The sequence below is a fragment of the Dromiciops gliroides genome, chromosome 5 (genome assembly GCF_019393635.1).
Source record: "Dromiciops gliroides isolate mDroGli1 chromosome 5, mDroGli1.pri, whole genome shotgun sequence".
Taxonomy (NCBI): Eukaryota; Metazoa; Chordata; class Mammalia; order Microbiotheria; family Microbiotheriidae; genus Dromiciops; species Dromiciops gliroides.
The window spans coordinates 92,476,265-92,487,873 of record NC_057865.1 but is presented as its reverse complement, the minus strand read 5'-3'; the positions used below and the strand labels follow the sequence as shown (position 1 = coordinate 92,487,873).

Here is an 11,609-nt window from a genome sequence, read left to right as displayed (position 1 = left end):
TGCCTTTGAGGGGCTAAAGCCCACTTCATAAGGAAAACACCTACTCAAGTCAAACATTTACTAAGTGGTGGGCACTGTACTGAAGATGGAGAGGAAGGGAATAAGCATTAATATAGCATCTATTGTACCAGGGGCTTTAAAAACAATACAAATAGTAATAACAAGCCCAAGAGGTAGAGAATATTATTATCCCTATTTTTTTGAAGGAGGAACTTGAGGCAGAAGTTAAATGACTTGTCCAGGTTCACACAGCTAGTCTCAAGCTACCCTGCTGGGGGTACTCAGGACTTGCTGACTGCAGGCCTGACGCCCTCTACATGGGGGGGGGGGCTCACAAAGGCAAATCTGGTTCCTGCCCTCAAGGAGCTTACATTTTAATGGGGGAGACACCCTGCAAAAGGCTCCACACGAAGCATCTCTATAAACAGACTTGCCCTCTATACGGCAAAGGGAGGCAAGGGGAAAAGTGCAGGTGCTAGCACTAAAGGACGACTTCTTGTGGAAGGTGAGATTTTTAAGCTCCGACCCTGAACCTAAGCCCAGAGTCACAGCATCTGGAGCTCATTTTACAGATGAGGAAACTGAGGCTCGAAGAGGTAACCTGGGGACTCCTAAAACTGACAGCCCATGGAACAAGGAAGAGGGGTGCAGAAAGAAAATCCTCCAGGCCTCCGCTTGCCCACCGCCCCACGCCAGGTGCGAGGGGTGTAAGTTGGTAAGAAAGGAGGGGAGAGGGGAGGGAGAAGCGGGCGGAGGAATCATGTGATGTCTTCCGCCGGCCCAGGAGGCCCAGGCCTGGTCTGGGCTCCGCCCCCACCCAGCCGGGCACCAGCACGAGGCTGTGAGAGAAGAGGCAGGATGGGGGGGGCGGGGGAGGAGGAGGAGGAGGAGGAGCCGGTTTCACCCGGAATGAAAACAAACAGCGACCCGCTCCATCCGGGGACTTTCCGGAACGCTGGCGAGCTCTGACCGTAGCGCCGCTCAGGTGAGTGAGGCTTCGGCCCAGCCCGGGCTGGGCTGGGCTGAGCTAGGGAGGCCGAGGGGCGGACGCCGGCCCACCTGCCTCCCTGCCTCCCTGCCTCCGGTCAGCCCAGCTTCCCTAAGGGTCGGCACCAGCCGCGCCCCGTGGGCACGCCCCGCCCTCCAGGGAGCCTCCCGGGACTGCGGGTACCGGGGCTTCCTTCGGCCCCTGGGGACCAGCGGGAAAGTGGAGGCCTGGGCCCCGTTGTGGTGTGAGGGGCTACGGCACCGGCGCAAGGGATGCAAAGGTGACTCCAGGGCTAGCTGACAGTCCCCCCGGGAGACGGGGCGGGGCGGGGCGGGGCGGAGCCGGAGCCGGGCAGGCCGGGCAGGCCGGGCACTCCTCTTTTTCTCGTCTGTGTGTGGGGGGGGGCAGGGCTGCGAGAAGGCGCATCCCTCTTTTCTTCCATCTCTTCTGACACTTGTCTGCCGAACCAGACCCGTCTCGCTTTGTCCCCCTCCTCCCAGACCTCCGGGTACCAAGGAGGGGGTAGTCGCCGCAGAGAGCGAGCCCTTCACGCAGCCTTGGTTACCCAGGCACGGCTGCTCGCTTCGGGTAAGGACGAAGTGGGGTGGGTGGCCCAGAAGTGCCAGTGGCCGAGGCTTTGGCCTGTGGAGGGGCACCATCTCTTTGTGAAACCCCGGTGAGGAGGGGGTGGGGTGGGGTGTGAGGGGAAGGTATGTCACTACTACTCCCTCCTCACAGACAAATAAGATAGATGGAGGTACTTGGTTAAGCCTTTTTTATAAGCGCATACATAGCTCATTTAAATTTAACCCAAAACAAAGTAAAATTGTAACTAAAATCAAAGACTTCTAATGAAAACTACAAGTTGTGTCATTTAGGGCTTATCTGTAGTTAACAGGTTCTGTTGGAGTTGTCTCCATCGTTTGTTGTTCAGTAGGTGGGTAGGCGGATGTTCTTTTCCAAAATCCTAACTTCCTGGCATTAGATTCCCTTCTTTACCCATTCCTCTCAAAGTATTTGTTGAATTTCATAAGAAAAGTAAAAGTATGAGCATTTTAGGAGGTGTAGAATTAGGTAGATGTGGGAAAATAAAACTTAAGTATTCTTTCTTTATTTATTCCTGGCTGTAAAAAGGCACTTTAAAGAAATTTCACTTTCAGTTTTGTATTGCAGCTTTGTTAGGTTTAATGTGTGACCCATGTATCCAATCTTTCCAGTCCCCCGGAACCCCCTCATTTCCTCTTGCGTTAGTGAGTCAGCTCACTAATCTCTTAAAAATCCCTCAAATACACCCAACCCAACTGTGATATGCTCCAGAGTCCTGTATCAGGAACGGAGTAATCTGTCTTGCCCAGGGTCACCCAACTAGTAAGTGTCTGAGGCTGGATTTGAACTTGGATCTTCCTGACTTCAATCCTGGGACACTTGTCTACTACTCCACGTTGACCACTCCACTTAAGAATTAAAAAGAATTTTTACCTTGTGATAAGTATCTTAACTTTGAATGCAAAAGGGGACACTGCACTCAGCTGGGTCCCCAAATCTCTAGGTGAGGCAGTGATCCTAATTAGATAAGTTATTTGGTTACCATCCTTAATCCTTTTGTCTTAAGAGAGGCCTGTTCTTGACCTTCCATACACTTTCTTTTTTTTTCTTCCTTCCATACACTTTCATACAGAAAACTCTAGAAAGAGCTTTTTTAGACTAGAGAAATATTTATTTCTTACTATTTTCAATTGAACACAATACCCAGTATTACATGACAGATATTAAAGAGTCATAAGATAAAGAAAGTGCTGTGTGAGTTGGGGAAGGGAGAGAAGGAAAGTTGTTTGCAAGGAGGGGGATCAGAGAACATCCTACAAGAGGAGGCATTTGACTTGGATGGATGGATGGAAAATCAACAGGTAAAAGAAGGGAGGGCATTTTGGGCAAACAGCCTGAGTGGCGTCATGAGAATTCAGTGTTGGGGGATTAAATAATTATCTAATTTGCTGAGTATAGTATAATGGAGGTAGGATAATATGAGAAAAAGCTAGGATGGTACCAAGTTTTGGAGAGCTTTGAATGCTAAGCAAAGAAGTCTGACCTTTACTTGATAATTGATAAGGAACTATAAAAAAATTTTCAAACAAAGCTTATGACCACATCTATGCATTTAAAAAAAAAGTTATTCTGCCAGCAACAAAGAGGAAAGTGCAGGACTAAGGGGTCCCTAGGCAGACCCCTAAGGAGATGATTCAGGCAGGTAGTAATAATGGCCTGAACATCTTGCCTTCTAACTGGGCTTCCAACCTGATCACTCTACTGAAACTGCTCTAAGGTCACCAGTGGCTACCTAATCACCAAATCTGGTAACATTTCTTTCAGTTATAATCTTCTTTGACCTCTGCAGATTTTCACAATATTGATAACCCTCTCCCCTAGCACATTATCTCTCTTCCACTGGTTTCAGAGTTGCTACTCCTTCAGGTTGTAATCTTTGCCCTCTTCGCTACACCTGGTATACTCTACAAGTTCCATTTACATCCCCATCTTTCAACCCAGACTGTGCTGTCACTGATAAATTATGTAAATTCTCTTACTGCAACCTAGGTGGACAAGCTGGAAACTTGTAGGGTAGAAGGGGGAATAATAATAGGAACAGGAAGCAGGGAGGACAGTGTTAAAGTGTTTTGAGAAGGTCTTCTAGTAGTTAAAAAAATTTTTTTTGAACAGGCAAAAATTTGATCCAGACAAATTTGCCTGCTTGACAGATACCCATTTAGTCTCAGAAGGCTTAAACCATAAGGACAGTCGAAGAGCTGTGAGCAATGGGTAACTGGTATTTTTAAAGTCAGTTGAAAAAGATTATAATGCTCTAAATAAAGCTATTTCAAGTTTGAGGAGTGACTTATTAACCACTTAAAACTCACTGAGCATGTCTTTCAGATATGTTACCCTTCCCCAGTTCTCTATTATAACTTTCTCTTTTTCTCTACTCTTATTCTTTCCTTTCTCTTTTTAGCCATTTCTTACCCTTTTTCTCTTTCTCCCACATCTTTTCCATTTACCATACTTATGACTTGTGGAACAAAATACCCTTCCCTGTCCACCAGTCCTCTCTATGTGTTGATCTCAGCATCAGAAAATAAGGTCTTTGAGGGCATGAACTACCTCTCTTTTGTTTTTGTATCCCCATTGTTTAGAACGGTGCCTTGAATGTAGTCAGGGCATAAAAATAATTGCCTTTTCATTTTTTGAACTTCCTTTACCTCAACTAATAGGTAATTTAAATCCAATTTTAGATAGAAAAGTTTCACTTCATTTTTTGAATTCTTTTTATTCCTTAATTAGACTTGATTATGTACACACTGATAACTTGTCATCCATCCATCCTTATATTTTCTCTACACATTTTATATCTACCACATCTCCTTATTTGATCATGTAGGGAAAATGAGGAAAAAGGTGCCTGAGTGGTGAACTAAAAAATATTAAAATATATTAATAGTTTGGGGCAGCTAGGTGGCGCAGTGGATAAAGCACTGGCCCTGGATTCAGGAGGACCTGAGTTCAAATCTGGCTCAGACACTTGACACTGGCTGTGTGACTCTGGGCAAGTCACTTAACCCTCATTGCCCGGCCCAAAAAAAACCCAAACACATAAAAAAATATGTTTTAATAGTTTGAAAGAAAGCCCTTTAGAGTATTGGGTGGGGTCTTTGGAATGGCTTTGATAGAAAACACATCAATTGAGAGGCTTGAGAATCATCATTGATATCAACAGTTAACCACACAGATAAAAGAACCAAGATTATCTCTTATTGCTTCTAATCGTCCTTTGGTAGGGCGTGGCACTTGGATAGAGCCTCTGTATTCAATCATTATTTATCAGCTTTTTCACTTTTCTTCTACAACTTTACCCACATCAGCAAATTATTCAGTTTTCTGTTTCTTTCATATAAGGATTAATAAAAAACATACTGTTTTACTTTGTGAAGCAGTAGGCATGCTGACAGAAGAGAATAGCAACAAGTAATGAAGTTTGTATGATATGTCACTTTACATAGATAATTTTTTGTGTTTTTATAAACAGTTCTCTTTTAAGAAAGAAGTCTAAAATATTTTGGTTTTCTTTTTTTTTTCTTTTTTTTTTCTTTTTGCAGGGCAATGGGGGTTAAGTGACTTGCCCAGGGTCACACAGCTAGTAAGTGTCAAGTGTCTGAGGCCGGATTTGAACTCAGGTACTCCTGAATCCAGGGCCGGTGCTTTATTCACTGCGCCACCTAGCTGCCCCCTTTCTTTTTCTTTTTTTTTTTTTTAATATATTTTCTTTTTTTACTTTTTTCTTTTAATATTTTGGTCTTCTAAGGGAATTTATCTCTTCCTTTTCCTACTGTAATTTGAATCTAATGGTGGGTTAAAAAGATAGAAAACAGAAAAATTTAGAGGGTGAACAAGGGAATCCAAAGGAGAAAAAACTCAGACCTATAAATCTTACCACTTGTTAGCAGCTCTAATAAAAAAGTTTGTAAAGGAAAGAAGTTGAAATGATAACACCTCCCTAATTCATATTGACTGGGAGTGTGTAACTGATTATTCTAGACCAAAAAGACAGCAGCACCAACACTATGTAAGTTCTATTTACACTTTTAAATGTTTTTATATTTTTTTTAAAGGATGGCACAAAAGAAATACCTACAAGCAAAACTGACCCACTTCTTAAGGGAAGACAAAATTCAACTTTGGAAACCTCCATATACAACTGAGAACAAAGAAGCTGGTTTGGTATTAAAGGTATTAACTTTTCTTATAAAACATCAAAACTGGTCAATGATTAATATCTGTTGTCTGGTGAAGTGACTATTGAAGATACCAAAAAGTATCGGAATCATAACCATGTAAAATACCCAGTCTCTTAGAGTTTTAATGATAAGCAGGTCCCATCTTAATGCTATCATCTCTCCCATAGAACATTCTTGTCTTTATGAAGCTTCTCAGTAAGACCCCATCTATAATGACAATGAAGTCTTTGATTTCTCATGTGTTTTATATGATAATAAATTATAACAGTATAAAAAAAGTTGTTACAATTAAGATTTCCCCTCCCCCCCCACACACAATGCCCAATTTATTAAGGAATGAATATTGAAAGAAAATTAAACAATAGCAAACTGATATCACAGCTCACAGTCGATTACTAATTAATTACTGATGAATTATTTAAAATGATGGTTCCTTAGCTGTTTCTTTAAAAATGAATTTTAATTTTTTGTACACTAGCCTTCAGATGGCCTACTTATTTTTCTCATCTGGTATATATAGAATGTTAAAAGACTTTGTTGTTCACTTGTTTCAGTCATGTCAGACTCTTCATGACCCAACTTTGGGTTTTCTTGGCAAACCACTCCAGTCTCTTTGCCATTTCCTTCTCCAGCTCATTTTTATAGATGAGGAACCGAAGCAAACAGTGAAGTAACTTTCCCAGGGTCACACAGTATAAATAAGTATCTGAGGCTAGATTTGAACTCAGGAAGATGAGTCTTCCTCACTCTAGGTATGGCAGTCTATCCACTGTGCCTTTTAGAGGCCTCTTAATACATTAAGTAGATTCTTTCTGGAAGATTTTTGGGAGGACATGGATGAATGAGATTCATAAAAGTATGGATGGGTTGTGATCTGCATTATTCCACTGTGAGGGGAAATATTTTAAAAGAGGGTTGACTCCAAGAGCTCCATTGATATTCATGCAATGACATCAAGAAGGAAAATGTCCTTAACAGGACTGGATGAGAGGCTACAGATGTGCCTTCATCTGTACCAAGGGAGTACCCCAGATGAATGAGATGAAAGGTCCTTGGAATTGTTATAACTATTGTAATATTTCATTTATTTAGCTTTTTCTCAGATTGAGTTGTTCCACAGAGATAACTGAAACTTACCTCATTAAGCAGAGAAATTTAATTTTTAAACATTTTTAATGGAATCTCTGCAAAATATTCACTATTATATTATATTATATTTTCAAAATTATACACAATGATTCAAGACAATTTTGAAGGACTTATGATGGAAAATGCTATCCTTCTCCAGGGAAAGAACTGAGGGAGTCTGAATGCATACTGAACATACTTTTTCAACTTTATTTTTCTTGTTTTTGGATTGTGTGGAGTTTTTTGGTCTTTTTTCCCCCACAGTGTGGCTAATCTAGAATTATGTTTTGCATTACTGCACATTTGTAACCTATATCAAAACACTCTCCCTCTCAATGAGGAGGGAGAGAAGTAAGAGGGACATAAAAAACTTGGAACTAAAAAATTTTTCAAATGAATGTTAAAAATTGTTTTTACATGTAATTGGGGGAAATATTTTTTTTTTTTTTACACCAAAGTTAATTTATTTTTCCGTTACATGTAAAGATAGTTCTCAACTTTTGTTTATACATGCTTTACAATTTCAGATTTTTCTCCCTCCCTCCCTCCCCTCCCTCCCCCCCTCCCCTAGACAGCAGGTAATCTGATATAGGTTATATCTATATATATCTATACATATACATATAGATATATATATACACACACATATATATACACATAATAACATTAATCCTATTTCTGCATTAATCCTGTTACAAGAGAAAGAATCAGAGCAGTGATGCAAAACCTCAAAATAGAAAAAAAAAACAACAGCACCCAAAACAAAAGAAATAATATGGTTCAATCAGCATCTATACTCCACAGTTCTTTCTTTCTTTTTTTTTCTTGGATTTGGAGATCCTCTTCTATCATGAGTTCCCTGGAACTCTTCTGTACCATTGCATTGGTGAGAAGAATATAGTCCATCACAGTAGGTCAACACTCAATGTTGATGATACTGTGTACAATGTTCTTCTGGTTCTGCTCATCTCACTCATCATCAGCTCACGTAAGACCCTCCAGGTTTCTCTGAACTCTTCCTGCTCATCATTTCTTACAGCACAATAGTATTCCATTGTATTCATATACCACAACTTGTCCAGCCATTCCCCAATTGATGGGCACCCCCTCAACTTCCAATTCCTTGCTACCACGTAAAGAGCAGCTATAAATATTTTTGTACATGTGGGTCCCTTTCCCCCTTCCATGATTTCTTTGGGCAAAAGACCTAAAAGTGGGATTGCTGGGTCAAAGGGTATGCACAGCTTTATCGCCCTTTGGGCATAGGGGGAAATATTTTTTAAAATAAGAAATGAAAATCTTTGGCAAACAGGATTATAGAAATGGAAGGAGCTTTGAACTCTTCTAATACATTTTCTTCTAAGCTGTCTTCAGAGAAACCTCTAAAACATATGGTCATTTTTCTTCCAGTTTTAAAGTTTTCCTTGGGTAATTATTTTATCATTCATTCCATTATCTTAGAACTATTGTGATAAGAAAGTTGTTTTTTACATATGCTCTGACTTGTTCCTACTTCATTGTAATTTAAATCCATTTTCTCTTGTTTTCTCCTTAGTGAAGATGGAGAACACTTGGTCACCACCTTCCTTAAAATAATATTTTATATTACTGAAGACAGTTAAGACACTTCTTAGCTTTCTTTTCTGAATAATCTGAGGTGTTTTGAGTTTTCCTTGTAGGCCATATCTCTTTAGTTGTTTTTATTTTATTCCTGAATCCTTCTTAAATTTTCTCTGTATCTCAAAATGTGAGTCACTAGAAGTGACTGCTGCTCAACAGAATTGAATATTACATAGTTCTTGCTTATTTTGTTTCTCTTAATATCTAGCTTCTTGGTTTCTTTGGGGATTTTTTTTCCCCTGTTACATTATTTATTTAAAATTTAGCAGCTTTGCATTGAGCTGTGTTTTGTACATTTTTGACAGGAACTTGCAAAGAAATATTCAGACAAACTAGAATGCTGTGAAAATGAAATAGAAAGAATTATTGAAGAAATACGGTGTAAAGCAATTGAACGTGGAACAGGAAATGAAAATTTTAAAACCACAGGTGTTGCTACAATTGAGATATTCTTGCCTCCAAGACTAAGAAAAGTAAGTAATCATCTTTGCTAATATACATGAGCATCTGCTCATTATTTGTTCAATGGTCAAACTAATTGTGATTTTGAAATTATAGTAGCTAAAGTTGTCATTAAAATATTTCAAATTTTGGGAAAACAACTTTTTATTTAAAGATATACTAAAAATATATAAAAAAAATAAAGATATCCTAAGAGGACTTGATTTTAGTGGTCACTAAAATTTGAGTAATAGTATAAAAGCTGGTATAATAGTGACATCCTAAACAAATAATGAAACAAGTTTCCCTTCCGTTTCCTAAAGGTCAAATATGATGGAATTAGCTACAATGGAAGTTATGATGTGATCTTTATGCCATTGATAGCTGATATAGGAAATCCCTGATTTACAAGCAGATCATATGCCAAATGTTTCTAAGTCAGTTGTTTGAAACTTGGAATACATGTTTTTAATAGAAATAGTATTACAAGTGGTGGTAAAGTTTTAAAATTAGCCCACAAAAAAGTCTTAACCCACAATAGAGGTTAAATATTCTACTTTTACAGTGAAAAATTGTAGAAAACAGCACTGTTGAAAATGTATAACTACCAAAAGAATACAAAGAAGGGAATCCAAGATAGCCAGAAAGAGGGATGAGGGCATATAGTTGTAGTCAGAGGACCTGGGTTCAGATTCTGGCTCTGACATTTACTAATCCTAACTACACTGTTCCCCAGTTTTCTTATCTAGAAAATGAGGGAGTTGAACTAGATCAAAGCTTCTTAAACTGTGGGTCACTACCGCATTTGGGGTCACGTAACTAAATGTGGGGGTTGCAGAAAACTTGTCAGTAAATATTTTGATTTGTATGCTTATTTTTATATATCTATATATCTGGTGTTGAGAAAAAATTTCTCAGGTGAAAAGGGGCTGTGAGTGGGAAAAGTTTAAGAAGCCCTTAAATATATCATTTATAAATTTGATTTCTTTGTATAAATAAAAAGCAGTGTAAGAAAGAATAGGTGTGGGGCGAATCCCACCTTCTCCCCAGAAGAAAGTTCAGAGAGAGGAGGAAAAGATGCTCTCTCCTCATGGTGACAGATAAAGGAATGGCACCCCTTCATTCCAGTACCTGATTGGGGAAACTTACCTCATCTTGCTAATGCTAGTTTTCCATTATCTGCTCCAAAAAGAATGTAATGGAAACAAGAACTTCTCTGTTTCCTATGGTAGCTGCTCAATACATAGAACTTTCCTTTTGGAGTTTCTAAGGGAAGCCCACACCCTGCATAGGCCAGATATCTACAGATATAAGCAGTTTAGAAGTATTCCCACCTCTTATAATGTGCTTTTGTTAATGTACAACCAAACCAATATTTTAAAGAGCTTCCAGTATACCTTAAAGAGGTCAGTGGGGAAACCAAAGCATTTATTCTGAGGATTTTGACTATTTCAGTTCATAAATATATAGTTCTAGTTGTTTTTTTTAATGAAAAATTGAAACTCCATGGAGATGTTTCCATTTATCAATTTCTTTCTTTCTTTCTTTTTTTTTGGTGAGGCAATTGGGGTTAAATGACTTGCCTAGGGTCACAGCTAGTAAGTGTTAAGTGTCTGAGGCTGGATTTGAACTTGGGTTCTCCTGACTCCAGGGCCAGTGCTCTATCCACTTCGCCACCTAGCTGCCCCATTTATCAATTTCTAATACTTGTCACAGACATTTTACTGTTCTGGTCTAGGACAGGTGCCAGAAAGGTGGATTTTAATAGTTTGTTAATCTCCTTTCTCTTGGTTATTTTATTGATGAGCTTCCTTAAATCATTTGCCTTGGTACCAGGGGATAAATTAAAGCACTAGTTTAATATGTTGTGATTTCCATAACATTGTTGCACTTTCCAGTTAGCTGTCTGCTTGAAATCTTTGGTGCTCTGGTTCTTGGCACTGCAACAGAGTTGCATTCTAAACACTTTGTTAGAAGTCCGAATATATATAATTTTAATCCATATCCATTGCGACAAATGTCACATTTGATATAAGGCTTTCTTAACATAAAAGAATAGATCAGGAAAATGCAAAATTAAGTACAGAGGAATCATAATTGTAATTAAAATTTTTTTTTTATTAGGATAAGAAAACCTTGTTGGAAACCAAACTGCAAATTACCGGCAAAGAGCTGAGGTCACAGTAAGTTCAGAAAGTCTTTTATCCACTCTTCTGAAGAAGTTTTGGTACATTTTTGTACTCTGACTCCACTAGATTGGATTGGATTATGTGCTGTTTCCTGTATAATATGAGGCAGGTGTTTCAACTGCTGCCCATTTTGGACTTTGTAATATGAAAACAGTGGTGTCTGTTCAGCATGAAGAATCTTTGATTAGAATCAAAGGACTAGGGGCAGCTAGATGGCGCAGTGGTTAAAGCACCGGCCCTGGATTCAGGAGGACCTGAGTTCAAATATGACCCCAGACACTTGACACTTACTTAACCCCCATTGCCTCAAAACAAAACAAAAAAACCAAAGAATCAAAGGACTAGAGTCCTGACTTTGCCACTGACAGAACCTTTGTGACCTTCAGCAAGTCATTTAACTTCTCTGAGTCTTATTTTTCTTATCTTTAAGGGTCTCTTCACATTCTAAATCCAAGA

The 11,609-nt window shown here is 39.2% G+C and overlaps 1 protein-coding gene across 3 annotated transcripts in view; it reads left to right on the top strand.

The window, feature by feature from the left end:
* Positions 1-828: 828 nt before the first annotated feature.
* Positions 829-11,609, top strand: part of NUB1 (negative regulator of ubiquitin like proteins 1) — a 40,011-nt gene continuing 29,230 nt past the window's right edge. Inside the window, exons 1-4 of one of the 3 annotated variants that reach the window (XM_043965800.1) lie at positions 829-985; positions 5,650-5,767; positions 8,829-8,996; positions 11,089-11,147. In XM_043965800.1, coding sequence (XP_043821735.1) covers positions 5,651-5,767; positions 8,829-8,996; positions 11,089-11,147 — 344 coding nt within the window. In that variant the 5' untranslated portion in view covers positions 829-985; position 5,650. The other 2 variants (XM_043965799.1, XM_043965801.1) reach the window with 2 other exon arrangements.